Source organism: Panthera tigris, chromosome C2 (genome assembly GCF_018350195.1).
Source record: "Panthera tigris isolate Pti1 chromosome C2, P.tigris_Pti1_mat1.1, whole genome shotgun sequence".
Lineage (NCBI taxonomy): Eukaryota > Metazoa > Chordata > Mammalia > Carnivora > Felidae > Panthera > Panthera tigris.
This window is the reverse complement of record NC_056668.1, coordinates 146,596,988-146,616,488: the sequence shown is the minus strand read 5'-3', so window position 1 is coordinate 146,616,488 and position 19,501 is coordinate 146,596,988. Positions and strand designations below refer to the sequence as shown.

The 19,501-nt window shown below is 43.6% G+C and overlaps 1 protein-coding gene across 1 annotated transcript in view; it reads right to left on the bottom strand.

The window, feature by feature from the left end:
* GPD1L (glycerol-3-phosphate dehydrogenase 1 like) overlaps positions 1-19,501 on the bottom strand; it is a 56,378-nt gene that overhangs the window by 17,026 nt on the left and 19,851 nt on the right. Inside the window, exons 3-5 of the mRNA XM_042998998.1 lie at positions 18,044-18,184; positions 16,386-16,524; positions 3,359-3,471 (exon numbers count right to left, since the gene is read on the bottom strand). Of these exons, the coding sequence (XP_042854932.1) occupies positions 3,359-3,471; positions 16,386-16,524; positions 18,044-18,184 (393 nt within the window). The remainder of the gene's footprint in view (positions 1-3,358; positions 3,472-16,385; positions 16,525-18,043; positions 18,185-19,501) is intronic.

Here is a 19,501-nt window from a genome sequence, read left to right as displayed (position 1 = left end):
CTGTTAAAACCCACTGTCTTAGGAACTTAAATGGATGCAGTTTAATGTACATGAATTATGCTTAAATAAAGCTGATATTTAAAAAAGAATATCGCCTTACTGGAGATTAATATAGGTCAGAGGTAAATGACATTCTGAAGGCAGTAAAATGCACTGCTCTAATATGATTTTGCAGAAAACCGTTACATTTTCTTTTTGGTTTTATCCTTGTAGTGAGTTGTTTTCAATTTTTATTTTTGTAGCTCAAACGTCATGTTTTTGAGCACAAAAAAGGGACAGTGTACATTTCTTTGATTGCTAGTATAGAGATTACTGAAGATTGTTAATTTAATGTGAAAGAGGCAAACATGTGATACTATTTGAACAGTAAGACCCAGTTTTTGTTTTTAAAAGCAGCCCTACGCCTACGTATGCTCACTAAAAAGACTGGAAGGGTATACAAAGCATCAACAGTGCGTATCTCAGGATGCAGGGGCTATCGGTGATTTTTGCTTTCTTTACATCCATCTGTTGTGTGAAACAGTGAACGTGCCTACTTTTATAATCAGGAAAAAACAACAGACTATTAATTGATGTGGGGGAAAAAAAGGCAAGGGAAAAAATTAAATTTCCTGACAACCTACAGGCCACTGACAGGCCTTTGAGACAGGAAGAGTGACCTTCCTCTAGGGACTCAGCTGCCTGGATGTTGATACTTTGCTAAGGGCAAAAGGCAAATCTTAGCTTCACAACATCCCGACCTCCAGGATCCTACGTCTCCTTTAACATATAAAAATGCCTTTGGAAACTTCCTTTATCTCTACCCCCAAATATATGTTAGCAATCATCCTCCAAGCATATGGCCCCTGATACACATCTAAAGGGTCTCACGACTAAAGTTTTAGTAGGCAGGAGTAAATGACATTTTCCTAACAACAGCTGGCCCCCTCAAGGTCCTGGAAACCTTGCTTCCAAAATTCCTTAGAGACTTTTCCTATCCCTAACCCCCTCCCCACTTGAAACTAGACAGTCAGTCACCCCTCACAGCCCCAGTGCAGCTCTTTCTGCCCAGGGGTTCTGTTCCTGTGCTTTAATGAAACCACCTTTTTGCACCGAAGATGTCTCAAGAATTCTCTCTTGACCGTTTGCTCTGAACCCCAACATTTCCACATCATCAATTATGTAATAAAAGAAACGTCTGTCCATCTGTCCTTGCTTTGGCAGCCTCTGACAAGGGAGGGATTCATTCTATTCAACTGGACACAAACCAGAAACGTCAGGCTGTACGTCGTAACCAAAGAACACCAGACTAAGATGCTTGGAACCCGCTTCCACACTCCGGCTGTGCCAATATTCGCTACGTTTGAGTGATTTACTCTCTCTGGATCGCCATCTCCTTATCTGTGTGACCAAATGGTTAGCCTCAATTACCGCCAAAGTGCCTGTTTCTCGGTTTCCAAAAATCCCAGCTCTGATGCAAGCCGACGGGAATGATGGTAACTGATCCTGTTTCAAAGGATAGCCAGAGGAAGCATGATGAATGGTCCTCAACCCCATCTGTCTCTGCCCCCCACGAACCACTCTCTGTCCCGGTAGCAGGCACAGATCCGCTTACCGGCTTCCTGCCAACAAAAATGAAAAGCCGGTCTAAGCTCAGACACAAGACCAGCATGAGGTCCCATTAGCAGAAGCTTTTCCAGAGCCCTCAATCTAGAATCTTTCTGTTTCCACCCCCCAAACACCCTTTGTCCCGGGCAGGATCTCACAGCTTCTCCATCCACCACCAGAAACATCCAGTCGCTTAAAAACAATTTTGGAGCAACACAGGCTGGGGCTGAGCAATTAGGCGTTCACGAGGCCCCTGTTGTCAACTGGTCATTAGTTTAATGAAGGACTATTAAAAACACATAAAAATCTCAACCAACAAAGATAAACCAAGCAGCCAAGGCCAGTGTCTTCACTGTGTAACAGGGCCCGCCAGTCGCGGGAAGGACGCCCCACGCGGACATCCAGAAGTAGGGGCCCGTGCTGCCTGGGAGCCCCGGTCTTTAGCTGGCTTTCGTTCCTAACATCCTCACGGTGTAAGGACCTGTGACCACACACACACACACACACACACACACACACACAGGATATTAATTCTAGAAAGTGGTGTTAAATTCTGATGAGACAAAAAGGAGGTACGTTCGATCTAGAGAGAGGGCGGGAAGGCAGTCTTTGGTTTCTTGTCTCTTCAGTGTTCTTTCAGTCTTTGCCATTTTTACCTGCGAAGGGAGGCGGATGAATGCCAGACTGCGTGACTTCCTTCCCGAGGTGCTCAAATTCCTGAAAAGCGGCTTTTGTTACAAAAGAAATGGCTCAAAAGGGACTGGGGGGGGGTATTCATTCACATTGAGGTCTTTTTTTTTTTTTTTTTTTTTTTGAGAAGGCAGCTCTAGCAGCTGATTCCAGGGGGAGAAGGATCAGAAAGGCCAGCCAGCTCCTCACTGGCTGTTTCCCAGAGTCAGGTGAGAGAGGGACCCACGACCGAGACTTTTATAGGCAGAGCGGAACAAGTCAGGAGCCCCTGTGGAAACCCTTCCCTTTACCCTCCCAGGCCACTGGCCAGTAGAAGCTGCTTATGTAATTGGACCATTTCCCTTTCCGGACAAAGATAGAACCCTGCGTGTGGCGCCTGGGTGGCCCAGTCGGTTACACATCCGACTCTGGCTCAGGGCATGATCTCACGGTTCGTGGGTTCGTGGGTTCGAGCCCCGCATCGGGCTCTGTGCTGACAGCTCAGAGCCTGGAGCCTGCTTGGGATTCTGTGTCTCCCTCTCTCTCTACTCCTTCCCCCGCTCATGCTCTGTGTCTCTTTCTCTCTTAAAAATAAATACACATTAAAAAAAAAATCTTTTTAAACCATTCTTGGAAAAACCTTTGTCAGCAGCAGACTATTTTTCCATTAAAAACAACAACCAACCAAACTATCAAAGCAACCGAGTAGCATAATCCAGAGGCAAGAAGTCCCTTTCCGGCTCAAGACAACATAGGAGAGAAATATATGAATTAATGGAATGCTTTGGTCTCTGGTAAAATTCTACAATCAAGAGACTTTCCACGCTTTTTAAATATTAATGCTGCCAGTTTCCCAAAGAATAAAACACCACACTTTCCCCACATTTCCAAGTAAAAGCAAACCCCAGTGGGAGAGGAACTTCCCACCACCCAGGAAAGGCTGGGGCAAGGCCGGAAGTGATACACAAGGCTCTCAATTCACTATTCTTCGCTGAAGCGCAGGCATGAACACAGAGCTCACTCTTCAGGCTCAGATTCAACACCGCTAACAGTGGCCGGCCGCAATTAGCTCCTCGAGCAGAAATAACAAGGCTGACTTTACCTTCAGAGCACCGCAAAGTTCGACGGTGTCTGCATCATCAACCACAGTAATTCGAAAATTCGGAGTCTGCAGAAGTTCTTTGAAGAGAAGGCCATTCTCCATTATCTTGCTGCCTATGGAAAGGTTACCAAAAAAAGGCAATTGAGAGGAATGCGGAATCTTAGCTTCCCCATCTAACCCGGTTTAAAATGTTTTTCTTACTACGATATGTATATGTATCACAGAAAATGTAGCAAATTCAGAGGAATAGAACTTGAAAATAAAAATATTCCATAATTCTACCCCAGATGATCATTAACAATTTGGCACACATCTTTAAGTTCCTGAAATATGAATAGACATAGTTCTTCTCCGAATTGGCAACATAATATATATGTGGTTTCATAATCTGCTCTCTCCATTTTATGGCATGAATAATTTTCACTGACATAGTTTCTACATCATCTTAAATAGCAGCTTTCTCTTTTCCTGGGGAAGTGTATTCTATTTTATCTAAGTATCTTTCAATGTTTAATACCTAGCGACTTTCTGCTACCACAAACACCTATGGACCAACGTCTACGTTTACATCTGTAACAGATTTGTGTTCAAACCACCCACCCCGTCCTTTCCACGGGGACGAGTGCATTCCTTTCCACTAATGTTAGGCTTGACCACACGAAGTGCCTGGACTCAAAGCAAGTGGGACATATTTCCGCACCTCTTAACTTTGGGCTCGGTCATGTGATTTGCTGTGGTCAACGGGACACTAGCCGACGTGACGCAGGAGGTCTTGCAGTCGGCTTGTGCAGAAGTGGGGCTGGTTTCCTTGTACCGCTGCCTTCACCGTGAGAACATTCCCCGGCTAGCCCCTTGGGCCGAGCAGGAAGATGACAGACACACGGAGCGGAGAAACACCCAGCTGAGAGCAGCCGACCCCCAGGGGACCCACGGGTGTCAGCTGTGCTCTAGGCCACCGAGATTCTGCGATCTTACTTAGCATCAGGATGGCGAGAGAGAACCCATACAGACGCCAACAACTGTGTTCATGGACTAAATAGTGGAAGATGCAAATGCATTCAGAAGAGTACTTGCTTTTGCAACCGCCACGTCCGTGCCTGGAATGGGAGGGACGCTTTCTCATGTTTTGTTTAGGAACTCAGGATTAAGACTCAAACAAAACTTTACACGTAAAGCCTGGTGTGAAATCTGCTCTGATGGGTGACGGTGCGGCGTGGGGCTCAGCTCTGGGAAGGCTCTGGAAATCAGATCATAAAACTTCCCAGCCAAGTCCTGGCTCTCAAGTCACACAGAGACGGCGGAAAGCTCACTGAGCACTATCCGATTTGGGCTCTGCCCACCTCTAGGTCCACAAGCTCGGTCCCACGCGGGTCTCTGCACATTACCATCACCTGGGGACCTTTAACTGTACCGAAGCCCAGGCCACATCCCAGGCCAATTAAATCAGTCTCCAGGGCAGCAGGCATCAGTAACTTGTGAAGGGCCCCAGGTGACTCCTGCAGACAAGTTTGCAAACTCCTGATTTAACCTCCTGCAGGCTCAACTCCCTCATGAGTGAACCGTCGGGCACTCTCAGGACTGCTGTGGGGTTAAATAAGAAGCGGGTGTGAAAACAGCCTATTAGAGCACACAGAGGTTCTATATAATGACGATGGGGATAGCTGACACATGCTTATGGCTGATTCTCCCCGTTTACAGACAGGGGGCCCAGAGAGGTTTACCAACTTGCCCAGGATCACACAGCTCAGAGGAGACAGAGCCCAATTCTACCCCAGGTGCTCTGAGTCTCTATGCTATGCTTCCTGAGTGTGGCGGGGGTGGGGGGTGGGGGGTGGGGGGTGGGAGTGGATAGAGCAGAAAAAAAACAAAAAAAAAATCACAGAGCTGTATTTTTCCAATGCAGAAAAGAAGTGATTGTCAGCAATTACGAGTACATCCATAATTAATATGTGAAAAGAATCCAGGGGGGAGTGGAAGGTGAGGGACGCCTACATGGGGTTCATGACCACGTTCTGCCTCCTTCTGTTTGTTTTGTTTAAATAAATTTCCCACAATGAAATGTTTAAAATGTCTACACCCAATACTCAGAAACACATTTTCTATTCCACAAGCATTGCTATTATCTATGATTTAGCTGAGTTCTCCAAATATTAGAACTGTGTCAGTTTGAGCAAACGGTCGTCTTCCTTTTTCAAACAGTCTAGCAGACCACGCGGGTGATTCTGTGCCATCCTGTTTCATCACCTGGGTTGGGTAAACTCGACCCCCCCCCCCCCCGCCTCCACATCATGACATCATCACGGTCTTTCTCCTGTGTCCCTCACCGTGGGCCACGGCTCAGAGCCTCCAGCATGAAGGACGATCGTTAAGCATCACAGACGAGCCCTTCGCTCAAGTCACTACAATCCAGCTGTCTGCGATTGCTGGAAGCGAGGTGCTGTTTGAGCAACGTGACAGACAAGACAGGCAGGGAGGAAGGTGCTCTCCACGTGCCACTGGTACAGGTGGGGTCTGTCGGTTCCTCTGTGGCTGCAAATTACATACAGTGTCCCTTAGAGAAGTGGGCTTGGTTTACAGCAATCCCACCTTTTGTCAGATGTAACTTCGAGAAAATTATTATTTTAAGTCCCAGACAGGAAAGCACTAACTGTGTTATTACCAGTCCTAAGTAGTGGTAAGGCAAGCAGGGACCCAGACCAGAACGGGTAATCCCAACAGCCATGGAGAAGGGCTGCCCCAAACTCGGTATGAACCAAAAGACAGGGATATCTCCCTTCTCTTTCATGCCAAGCTTTAGAGATAATCAGCCTGTTTACAAAGTCTCCTTCAAAACCCTCTTGCAGTTGTGATTCCATATTTGTTTGTGTATTCGGAAGCTCCAGAAGGAGCTTATGAATCCTTGACACTTAGCAGATGCTGGATACATAATAGGTTTCGAAAAATATTCGTGAGGTGACGGTAAGTCTCTAAGAGTTTTGTGAAGCCAGTCCCAAGAATGAAGGGAACTCTCACCGCAAGGGGGCACCACAGTTCAGCGTGCTGGTTAGTATTTTTACAAGATCCTGAAAACAAGGCTGTTTTTTCCATCTTCCTCCACAGAAGATTCAAGGGGGCTAAAACTCCTGAATCTACCATAGCTAAGAATGAGTTGGTTGCTAATATTATCAAGAAAGGAGATCTGGATTAACCTCCGTGGCAACCATCCAATGCAGGAAGTTAATGTTGATACAATTATCTAACATGCAACTCCTCTATTCGAATCTCGCCAATTACTGCAAGGTTGGCAGCCATGACATCTTTCCCCCCCTCCCCCAACCCAGGATCCCACTGCATTTGGTAGTCACATCTCTTGAGTCACAGTTACTCCAGGACCACTCCTTAGCCTTTCATTCTTTCATGACACTGGCATTTTTGAAGAATGCAAACGAACCGTTTTGTAACACATCCTTTGGGCTTGTCTGGTTATTTCCTCGTGGTTAATTCAGGTTATATAAGATAATTTAGGCATTATCACCTTTATGTTCTCTGTTCCTTTCAGTGTTTTACTTAATTTAATTCAAGTCACTCTTGCCAACCATTATCCAATCCAGAGAGAAGGCAGAGGGCACACTGGATAAATAGAATACAGAGGGAAAGAGACACAACCTTGTGTGCATTTGTCTGATTTTACAAACCAAAAGAGCCTAATGTACCCAACTAGAAGCTTTGTTACAATGACTAGGGCTTAGAGGTATGTAAAAATTCTAGCTAAAATCTATAGGTAGACACAGGTTTCAATCAAGGACTGGAGAGGACATCTCAGCCTTACAGAAGAATGATGGCAACTAGCCATTTGCAACCAACTTAATGTGGGGGACAAAGGCAAAAGAAAAAATGAACTTTTCCTTACAACTTGCAGCCCATTGACAAGTCCTTGAGAGGGGCTGAGTGACCTTCCTCTAGGGACTCAGCTGCCTTGATGTCGATACTTCGCTAAGGGCAAAAGGACATCTTAGCTTAACAGTATCCTGACTTCCAGGATCCTGTAAGTCTACTTTAACATATAAAAATTCCTTTGGGAGGCCCCTGGGTGGCTCAATTGGTTGAGTGTCTGACTCTTGGTTTTGGCTCACGTCATGATCTCGCGGTTTGTGGGTTCCAGCCCCACATCGGGCTCCGTGTGGGCAGTGCAGAGCCTGCTTGGGATTCTCTGTCTCCCTCTCTCTGCTGCTCCCCTGCTCAAGCTCTCTCTCTCTCTCTCAAAATAAATAAACACAAAAAGAAAATTCCTTTGGAAACTTCCTTTATCTCTATCCCCCCAAGATATATGTTACTAATCATCCTTCAAGCATATGGCCCAGTGCTACACATCTAAAGGGTCTCATGACTAACATTTTATTAGACAGCAGTACTAAATGATCTTTTCCATTTTTAAAAATGTTTTAAATGTTTATTTACTTTAAGAAAACCACCTATTTGCACCAAAGATGTCTCAAGAATTCTTACTTGACTGTTTGCTCCTGAACCCCAACATTTCCACGTCAAACTGATCGCCAAAACTGATTGCCGATTTATTATTGGCAAACAGGACTGAGTTGGAACAAACAACTGTTTTTAAATAAAAGGAATGACATAATTTCACAGGCTACACCAAAATCACAGATGGATAAAAGAATTAATACTGAAAGAATAAAACCTACATATTGACTAATTTTTTTTTTTTTTCCTGGAAGGATCCTTAGAAACTGCTAACAGGGATTCCCTTTGGGAAGAGGAAAATCACAATCTTTTTTTGTTTTTTTAATTGATGCTATTGCTACCACATTTTCAGTCTGGCAAATGCATGTGGAAATTTCACGTTTTTCCTTTTTCATATGAACAATTCCTGTGACAAGACAGATTACCTTATTCCCTAATTTCTTACTGTTCAGTGTTGGCACAGAAAATAGGTTATATAAGTTTAATGCTTCTTGTGATAAATGTGAGGGGTTGGCCATTTGGTGATTAAGGCTGCAGGATGTATGCACGACAGACCTATCCTTGGCTACTTCATACTGTGTCAGACTGTATTTGATTAAAAGCGATCGATCTCGCGATTTTATATAAATGGCTCCAATCTGTTAAACTATTTGCTAAATAAATTAGATCAACCAGCAAAGTTCACAGTATCTTCCAGTAGGGCAGTGTTAGGTGGACAGCAGATTCGAGACTATTCCCTTCTGCCCAGGTGATCTTGTGTAAGTAACTCACTCTTCATCTACCAAGCAGGGAATGGACTGAAGGACTCCAGAAGCTCCTTCCTGTGCTGCTAGCCTGTAACTGCCGGAGGCCCCGTGGATCTGTCTGTGAAGAGAACTAGCCCCCTTCCGTGCAGAGGAGCTCCAGAGGTGGGCCCAGAGATTAGATGAACCCTTGTATCTTCCTTCCCAGGAATGATCCTGAGTTACTGGCGAGTTAGGAACCCACTATAAAGGACACTGTTACATGTATCTAAAGAGAACGAGCTTGGAGTCAGACAGTCCCGATCCAAATCCTGGCTCAACCGATGACTACCTGTATAATCTTGGGTAAGTCGCTATAACTCCTTAAGATTTGCTGAATGTTCTTATTGTTTTTAACTCTCTTAAAGTTTTATTTTAAGTCCAGATAGTTAACACACCGTGTTATATTAGTTTCAGGTGTACGATATAGTGATTCAGCACTTCTATACATCACCCAGTGCTCATCACAAATGCACTCCCTAATCCCCATCACCTATATAACCCATCCCCCCACCCCTCTGGTAACCATCATCAGGTCTCTATAATTAAGAGTCTGTTTCTTGATCTGTCTCTCTTTCTCATTTTTTCCCTTTGCTTGTTTTCTCTTAAATTCCACATATGAGTGAAATCATATGGCATTTATCTTTCTCTGACATATTTTGCTTAGCATTATACTCTCTCTATATTGTTGCAAATGGCAAGATTTCATTCTTTTTCGTGGCTGAGTAATACTGCATTCCATTATAGATATATAGATATCTCACATCTTTGCCCACTCATCAACCAATGGACACTTGGGCTGCTTCCATATCTTGCCTACTGTAAATAATACTGCAATAAACATATGTTCTTGTATTTTTTTGGGTAAATACTTAGTAGTGAGATTGCTGGGTCATAGGGTAGTTCTATTTTTGACTTTTTGAGGAAACTTTATACTGTTTTCCACAGTGGCTGCACCAGTTTGCATTCCCACCAATGATGCAAGAGGGTTCCCTCCTCCACATCCTCACCAACACCTGTTGTTTCTTGTGTTGTTGATTTTAGCCATTCTAAATGTGGCTAAGGTGTGAGGTGTGGCTCACTATAGTTTTGATTTGCATTTCCCCGATGATTAGTCACGTTGAGTGTCTTTTCATGTCTGTTGGCCATCTGGATGTCTTCTTTGGAGAAATGTCTGTTCAGGTCTTCTGCCCATTTTTTAATTGGATTATTTGTGTTGGAGGGGTTGAGATGTAGAAGTTCTTTACATATTTTGGATACTAACCCTTTACCAGATATGTCATTTGCAAATATCTTCTCCCATTCAGTCGGGTGCCTTTTAGTTTTGTTGATTATTTCCTTCATTGTGCAGGAGCTTTTAATTTCGATGTAGTCCCAGTAGTTTATTTTCCCTTTTGTTTTCCTTGCCTCAGACAACATATTTAGAAAGAAGTTGCTATGGCTGATGTCAAAGAAATTACTGCCTGTGCTCTCTTCTAGGAATTCTATGGTTTTAGGTCTCACATTTAGGGCTGTAATCCATTTTGAATTTATTTTTGCACCTGGTGTAAGAAAGTGGTCTAGTTTCATTCTTTTGCAGATAACTGTCCAGTTTTCCCAGCACCAGTTGTTAAAGAGACTGTCGTTTTCCCCTTGTATATTCTTTCCTCCTTTGTCAAAGATTGACCATACAATTGTGAACTTATCTCTGGGATTTCTATTCTGTTCCACTGATCTATGTGTCTATTTTTGTGCCAGTACCATAGAGTTTTGGTTACTACTGCTTTGTAATAAAACTTGAAGTCTGGAAATGTGATGCCTCCAACTTTGCTTTCCTTTTCCAAGACTGCTTTGGTTGTTCAGGGTCTTTTGTGGCACTATACAAATTTTAGGGTACTTTGTTCTAGTTCTGTGAAAAATGTTGTTGGTATTTTGACAGGGATGTCATTAAATGTGTAGATTGCTCTAGGTAGGATAGACATTTTAACAATACTGTTCTTCTAATTCATGAGCATGGAATGTCTTTCTATTCGTGTCATCTTCAGTCTCTTTCATCAATGGTTTATAGTTTCCAGAGTACAGATCTTTTACCTCTTTGGTTAGGTTTACTCCTAGGTATCTTATTTCTGATGCAATGGGATTCGATGGGATTGCTCTCTTAATTTCTCTTTCTACTACTTTATTATTGGTGTACAGAAACGCAACAGATTTCTGTACATTGATTTTGTACCCTGTGACTTTAGTGAGTTCATGTGAGCTCATGGTGGAGGTTTTTGGTGGAGTATCATGTCATCTGCAAATAGTCCAAGTTTTACTTCTTCCTTACAGATCTGGATTCCTTTTCTTTTTGTTGTCTGACTGCTGTGGCCAGGACTGGCAGTACTATGTTGAATAAAAGTTGTGAGAGTAGACATCCTTATCCTCGTCTTCTTCCTGACCTTAGGGGAGAAGCTCTGTTTTTCCCTATTAAGGATGATGTTAGCTGCGAGTTTTTCACATATGGCCTTTATTATGTTGACGTATGTTCCCTCTAAATTTACTTTCTTGAGGTTTCTATCATGAATGGATGTTGTACTTTGTCAAGTGCTTTTCTGTACCTGTTGAAATGACCATGTGGTCTTATCCTTTCTCTTACTTATGTGAAGTATCACATTGGCTGATTTGCAAATATTGAACCACCCTTGCAACCCAGGAATAAATCCCACATGATCATGGTGAACAATCTGTTTAATGTATTGTTGAATTTGGTTTGCTAGTATTTTCTTAAGAATTTTTACATCTATGTTCATCAGGGATACTGGTCTGTAGTTCTCTCTTTTTTCAATTTTTTAAAATCGTTATTTATTTTTGAGAGAGTGAGTGCAAGCAGGGGAGTAACAGACACACACACACACACACACACACACACACACACACACAGAATCAAAAGCAGTCTCCAGACTCCGAGTGGTCGGCACAAAGCCTGACACAGGGCTCGAACTCATGAACTGCGAGATCATGACCTGAGCTGAAGTCAGATGCTTAACCGACTGAGCCATCCAGGGACCCCTGTAATTCTTTTTTAGTGGTGTCTTTATCTGGTTTTGGTATCATGGTAATGCTTGCCTCATAGAATAAATCTGGAAGATTTCCTTCCATTTTTTTTTTTTTTTTTTGAGTAGTTTAAGAAGAACAGATATCAACTCTTCTTTAAATATTTGGTAGAATTCGCCTGAAGCCAACTGGCTCTGGACTTTTGTTTGTTGGGAGGTGGGTTTTGTTTTTAAATGTTTATTTACTAATTTAGAGAGAGAGAGAGAGAGAGAGAGAGAGAGAGAGAGAGGGCACACACGGGGGTAGGGACAGAGAGAGAGGGAAGGAATCCCAAGTAGGGTCCATGCTGTCAGTGTGGAGCCCAACGCAGGGCCTTATCTTGTGATTGTGAGATCATGATCTGGGCAGAAATCAAGAGTCGGAGGCTTAATTGACTAAGCCACCCAAGGTGCCCCACGGGAGTTTTTTGATTACTGATTCAATTTCTTGTCTGGTTATTGGTCTGTTCAAGTTTTCTACTTATTTCTGTTTCAGTTTTGACAGTTTATAAGCATCTAGGAATTGACCCATTTCTTCCAGTTTGTCCAATTTGTCGGCACTTAGTTTTTCATACTATTCTCTTCTAATTGCTTATATTTCTGTGGTGTTGACTATTATTTCTCCCCTCTCATTTGTGATTTTGTTTGTGTTCTTTCTCTTTTTGTCTTGATAAATCTGGCTAAGGGTTTATAAATTTTATTGATTTTTTCAAAGAACCAGCTCCTGGTTTCATTGATCTGTTCTACTGATTTTTTTTTTAGTTTCTATATAATTTATTTCTGCTCTAATCTTTATTATCTCCTTCCTTCTGCTGGTTTTAGGTTTTGTTTATTGTTCTTCTAGCTCTTTTAGGTGTAAGTTTAGGTTGTTTGAGATTTTTCTTGCTTCCTGAGGTAGACCTGGATTGCTATAAACTTCCTTCTTAGAACTGCTTTTGCTGCATTGCAGAGGTTTTGGACCTTTGTGTTTTCATTTTCATTTGTTTTCACATACTTTTTCATTTCCTGATTTCCTGGTTAACCCATTCCTTGTTTAGTAGTATGTTATTTAACCTCCATGTATCTGTGGTCTTTCCAGATTTTTTTCTTCTGGTTGACTTCTAGTTTCATAGTGTTGTGGGCAGAAAAGGTACATGGTACGATATCAACCTTCTTGTATTTGCTGAGGCCCGTTTTGTGGGCTAATATGTTATCTATTCTGGAGAATGTCCTATGTGCACTTGAAAAGAATGTGTATTTTGCTCTTTTAGGATGGAATGTTCTGAATACATCTGTTAAATCAATCTGTTTCAGTGTGTCATTCAAAGCCTCGTTTCCTTGTTGATTTTCTGTTTAGATGATCTGTCCATTGATGTAAGTGGACTGATAGAGCCCCCTAGTATTACTGTATCATTATCAATTAGTTGTTTGTTATTAGCTGTTTTTTATATATGGATACTCCCACGTTTACAAAAATATTTACAATTGTTGTATCTTCTTGTTAGACTGTCCCCTTTATGACACATAGTGTCCTTCTTTGTGTCCTATTACAGTGTGTGTGGTTTTTTTTTGTTTGTTTTTTAATGTTTATTTAGTTTTGAGAGACAGAGACAGACAAAGCATGAGCGGTGGAGGGGCAGAGAGAGAGGGAGACACAAAATTTGAAGCAGGCTCCAGGCTCTGAGCTGTCAGCAGAGAGCCTGACGCGGGGCTCAAACTCTGAATGGTGAGATCATGACCTGAGCCAAAGTCGGACGCTTAACCAAATGTGCCACCCAGGCGCCCCTACAGTGATTTTTTTTTAATGTTTATTTTTTGAGAGAGACAATGCAAGTGGGGGAGGGGCAGAGAGACAGGGGGACACAGGATCCAAAGCTGACTCTGCACTGACAGCAGTGAGTCTGATGCAGGGTTCGAACTCCCAAGTAGTGAGATCATGACCTGAGCTGAAGTCAGATGCTCAACTAACTGAGCCACCCAGGTACCCCTTACAGTGTTTGGTTTAAATGTTTTTTTAAATGTTTCTTTATTTTTGAGAGAGAGAGAGAGAGCGAGCGCATATGCACACATGCAAGGAGGGGCAGGGCAGAGAGAGAGAGGGAGACACAGAATCCGAAGCAGGCTCCAGGCTCTGAGCTGTCAGCACAGAGTCTGATGTGGGGCTCAAACTCACAAACTGCAAGACCATGACCTGAGCCAAAGTCTGAAGTTCAACCAACTGAGGCACCCAGGTGCTCCTACGGGTGTTTGTTCTAAAGTCTATTTTGTCCAGTATAAGATTGCTATTTCAGCTTTCTTTTGACATCCATTTGCATGATAGATGGTTCTGCATCCCCGTGCTTTTGGTCTGCAGGTGTCTTTAGATCTGCATATCGATGTAGGCAACATATATGGGTCTTGTTTTTTTATCCGTTCTGACACCCTATGTCTTTTGACTGCAGCATTTAGTCCATTTACATTCAAAGTAATTATTGATAGATATGTATTTATTGCCATTTTATTACTTGTTTTGTGGTTGTTCCTGAAGATTTTCTCTGATCCTTTCTTGTTTTTCTCCCTTTCATGTTTTGCTAATTTTGTTTAGTAATATATTTGGATTTCTTTCCCTTTATTCTTTGCATATGTATTCGTGGTTTTGATATATGGTTACCATTAGGTTTGTATATAACATCTGCATACAGCAGTCTATATTAAGTTTATGGTCATTTAAGTTTGAACCCATTCTTCTCTCCTCTCCTCCCTGTTTTAGGTATATGTTATTATATTTCATATCCTTTTTTTGTGAGTTCTTTGTCTGATTATCCCTATTTTCCACAATGTCTATGCACTTAAAAAGAAAAAGAAAAAGAAGTAACAATGTTCTAAGTTGCAGACATCTATAAAAATCTGGTTCCAAAGGCAAGGGAATTAAAAGCAAAAATGAACTATTGGGACCTCATGAAGAGAAAAAGCTCCTGCACTGCAAAGGAAACAAATCAACAAAACTAAAAGGCAACCGACGGAATGGGAAAAGATATTTGCAAATGACATAGTATCCAAAATCTATAAAGAACTCACCAAACTCCACACCTGAAAAACAAATAATCCGGTGAAGAAATGGGCAGAAGACATGAATAGACACTTTTCTAAAGAAGACATCCAGATGGCCAACTGACACATGAAACGATGCTCAACATCACTCCTCATCAGGGAAATACAAATCAAAACCACACCTCACGCCGGTCTGATTGGCTAAAATGAACAACTCAGGAAACAACAGATGCTGGTGTGGATGTGGAGAAACGGGAACCCTCTTGCACTGCTGGTGGGAATGCAAACTGGTGCAGCCACTCTGGAAAACAGTGTGGAGGTTCCTCAAAAAATTAAAAATAGATCTACCCTATGACCCAGCAATAGCACTGCTAGGAATTTACCCAAGGGATACAGGAGTGCTGATGCACAGGGGCACTTGTACCCCAATGTTTACAGCAGCACTTTCAACAATAGCCAAATGATGGAAAGAGCCTAAATGTCCATCAACTGATGAATGGATAAAGAAATTGTGGTTTATATACACAATGGAGTACTACGTGGCAATGAGAGAGAATGAAATATGGCCTTTTGTAGCAACGTGGATGGAACTGGAGAGTGTTATGCTAAGTGAAATAAGTCATACAGAGAAAGACAGATACCATATGGTTTGACTCTTATGTGGATCCTGAGAAACTTAACAGAAGACCATGGGGGAGGGGAAGGAAAAGGAAAAAAAAAAAAAAAGTTAGAGAGGGAGAGAGCCAAACGATAAGAGACTCTTAAAAACTGAGAATAAACTGAGGGTTGATGGGGGGTGGGAGGTGGGGGGGGGGGGATGGGCACTGAGGAGGGCACCTGTTGGGATGAGCACTGGGTGTCGTGTGGAAACCAATTTGACAATAAATTTCATATTAAAAAAAAGAAAGAATCTGGAGCTATCTTTTCCCATGCCTGATCTCTCTCAGAGCTTCCTTTTACAAAGCCACACGGAGAAATCATTCACATTGCTGGTATGTTTGACAAGGGTTGAATTAAGTTCTGGAGTGGTAGATAAGCTTAAATTTGCGCAAGGCATCTGCAAATCCGGCCCTGTTACTTTTCTACGAGTCCTTTAATGTGGTACGTGGGCACCTGAGAATTCCAAAGCCCTTTTTAAAAGAAGTGAAAATCTTCACAACCCCAATGTTGTAGAAGAGTAGAAAGAGCTTTCTATTTCAGGAAACAGGACGGCCAAATTCGTGCCTGGGTTCTCTACTGGTTATGTGACCACGGGGCAGGTAACTTATTCACTGAGCTTTGGACTATTCACCTGAAAACAGGGATTCTCCCCACCAATTTTTATCATTCCAATTTTTGGTATATGGGTTGTCGAACTGAGCAGTGGAATCCAATGAGGATCCAGATACTGGCATTTGTGAATTTAAAAAATCTGGGTTTTCTAATGCCAGGACAGCCCCACCATGGATGTAATCACCTGTTTGTCTGTGTAAGCAACTTTGCATTTTTGGATCATGGCAGGTCAGAACGGCCTCCTGGCTTTCCTTCATTCTGGAGGCTGGTGAAACATTTTTGTAGCCCAGAATGGCCTCCCTGTATAAAACCCCCACCCCACTGAATATTCACTTCAGGAATGTTATGGGGGCAAGGAAGAGTCCGCTACAAAAAATAACAGAAATCGAAAATGTGTGTTTTAAAACACCGAATGTCTGGGCTCCCAGCCCCTCCCCGCCCTGCAGCCAACCTCACCGATGGTGGTCTCACAGAACTTCTCTGCAGCCACCTCGCTGGCAATGTTGGCTCCCATGAGCACGCTGACGTCAATGCCCATCTTCTCCCGGATGATGTCGGAGATGAGCTTTAGCCCCTCAGGACCTTCGTCTATGCCCTGTAAGGATGTCAACAAGTTAGGGGAAAACAAACGACCGAACGAAAGAGGGATGACATGGTCACTTTTGTAAGTAACAGATTCAGGCAACCAATGGCGTATGCAATGTGAAAAAAAAACAGCGCTTACAAGAGTAACATACACACCATGTATACAGTGTTAAAAGAGTAACAATAAAACGCAAAGAAAATAAACACACGTAACCACCCAGAACATGACCTACACCACTGAAGCCTTGTGTGTCCCTTCCCAAGTTCATCCTCCTTCTCACTACTGGTCCTCACCCCTACTATCCTGAAGGCTGTATACTCTGCTCCCTTCTGTTCTTGACCATTCTGCCACATAAAGCTATCCCTAAATATGTGAGGCCATTATGTCTGCTTTTGAAAGGCTGTAAGTGCAACTGTACCTTTGGTCTGTGATGTGCTGTTTGGTGCTACATTATTAGTTTAGAGATTCATCCATGTGGTCACATGAATGCTCTGGTTTGTTCCTATTTACCACAATGGAGTATTACCACTATTCATTTATCCATTCTATTGATGACGGACGTGTGAGTTGTTCCAGTTTGCTTTCATGAACATTCATCCACGAACCACTCTAAAACACAGTCTCTCTAGAGGTTCCTAACCTTTTTACCATGTGGCCCCGCATCGTTTTATGGACTCTTTCTCAGAATCTGATATGCATAAAGCAAAATGCAGGAGATTACCCAGGAAGCCAATTACGTTGAAATTTAGTTATCAAAGTGTTAAAAAAACAAAACCAAATTTGTGACAAAGTAATATACATGCTATTTTATTAACGCAATTAGAAAGATGATGCGGCAGGTTTAACAATTACCGTAATTTCAAGGTAGTGATCAGCATAAATGACACCTGGAGATAGCTGAAGCCATTGTACAGTGGTAGGAAAATACCCGTGACCTCTACTGAGAGCAGGGCCACAGGCACTGCCTAATGCCACTGTGACCGAAAACCTGGCTTTGTGGCTGGCATTCAAAACCAAAAGAAATGCCCATTTTAGTCACAGGTTAAAATGAATAAAAACGTAATTTTTCTCCCCACATGAATTCTGTCTGTGGACCTCTGGGGGTGGTTTGTGGACTTCTAGTTAAAAACTCCCTCTTTGGGGAATATATCCAGGAGTGGAAACAAATGAGGATTAATTTCCCAGCAACACAAACCACCAGTGATTTCTAGAACACAGCAGAGACCCACGTCCTGGACAGGAAGGTTCATCAGGAGGAGCTCACCCTCACATCACTGCCACCGCTAAAACCCGCTGTGATCGAGAGCCCCCCCCCCCCCCCCAACGCTGAGCTCAGCTAGCCTCCTGGGATGTGTTATTGATTCCCTTCCAGGCATCTTTAAAACAAAAACACAAGAAAACAAAAAACTGCCATAACCTCCCTTTCAGATCCTATTTCCAACAGATGGACGTGAGAGGATGTGAAATTCCCCTGTAACCGAAGTCCGACATCCGGCCCCACTTCCGACTGGGGTCAGAGGCACGTTACCTTGATGAGGGTGATTCCCAGGGCTTTCTTGGGCACTCTCCCGGTGATCTCATCACAGATTCTGTGAATGAACTGGTGGGGAATGACAAACACCAGCAGGTCTGCATCCTGCACGGCCTCGCTGAGGTTTGGGACAGCAATCTGCAGCGGTGAGGAGGAAACAGTTACTCCCACACCAAAATATGCCTCGCCCAATGATTTCATCCACTGACCGTTTATCAGATGCCTACTGTGCGCAGAGTGCCGCGCAGACAGACGGGAAAGGCACGCGGGCCTGCGCTCTGCCTTCTCCTTCAGGACACCCATCTGAAGCTAGGGGGGTGCTCCCTCTGTTGCTTAGCAGGTGGGCAAGTGACTTACCTCCTCCATGCCTCAATTTCCTTACCTGTAAAAGGGAGTCATAATAATGCTGTATGGGTTGCTTCCCCCAGTTCCATTTTCTGCCTTTCTTTGCCCTGCTCTGTTCCCCAGGGGGCTGCTTTTTTTTTTTTTTTTTTTTTTAATTTCAAAGAGAGAGGGCATGAGCGGGGGAGGGGGAGAGAGAGAGAGAGAGAGAGAGAGAGAGAGAGAGAGACAGAGACAGAGAGAGAGAGAATCCCAAGCAGGCTCCACGCTCAGTGCAGAGCTCAACCCGGGGCTCAATCCCACAGCCCTGGGATCACAACCTGAGCCGAAATCGAGAGTCAGATGCTCAACCGACTGAGCCACCCAGGCACCCCACCCCCACCCCAGAAGGCTGCTTTCTGTGGACTGTTTTCCCTGGAAGCCCTTGCTCTCTGCCTTCCACTTGGCCTCAGCCAAAGTGGGGCACCGTCAGGAGATCTAAGGTTGGGAGGAGAGACAGGTCAGGGTATTTATCAGCCTCCCGGGGCTACTCCTGCCCTGGCTTCATTCTAGTTAAACCTCCTGGCAGGCAGTCCCTCTTCCATGTCCCTAAGCTCTGGCCAGGCTGGTTTGGTGAGACCGCTCTGCCCCCTCGCCCTTTCAGAGGTGGTTATGACTTCCTGCTGTTGCTAAACTCTGAGCGCTCCAGCAAGACCTTTTGGTTTCCTCGACCCTGACCATGAATATGACCATGAATATGACCCTGAATATGAAGATGGATTTTAGAATTGGACACAGCCAGAGAAACACACATGCACGCGCCCGCACACGCACACACACACTCGAGCGGAAGAAAAGGCGACCGGCGGGGACACGGGGCCACGTGATCCCTAGCAGAAGACTGCTCACTGCTCCCCGATGTCTGATCTCCCCTTCTTCCTCAGCACAAGAAGCCTGAGTTTGGAGCCAGGCTCATAAATGCCCAGAAAGGTTACATTCCTCAGCTTCCCTTGCAGCTAGGTGCCCCGTGTGATCAGGTTCTGACCAACGGGGTGTCAGTGGAAGCGCTGTGACTTCTGGGAAATCCCTTTTGTCAGGGGGGAACGTGAAGAGATGGCCGGACAATGAGGAAGA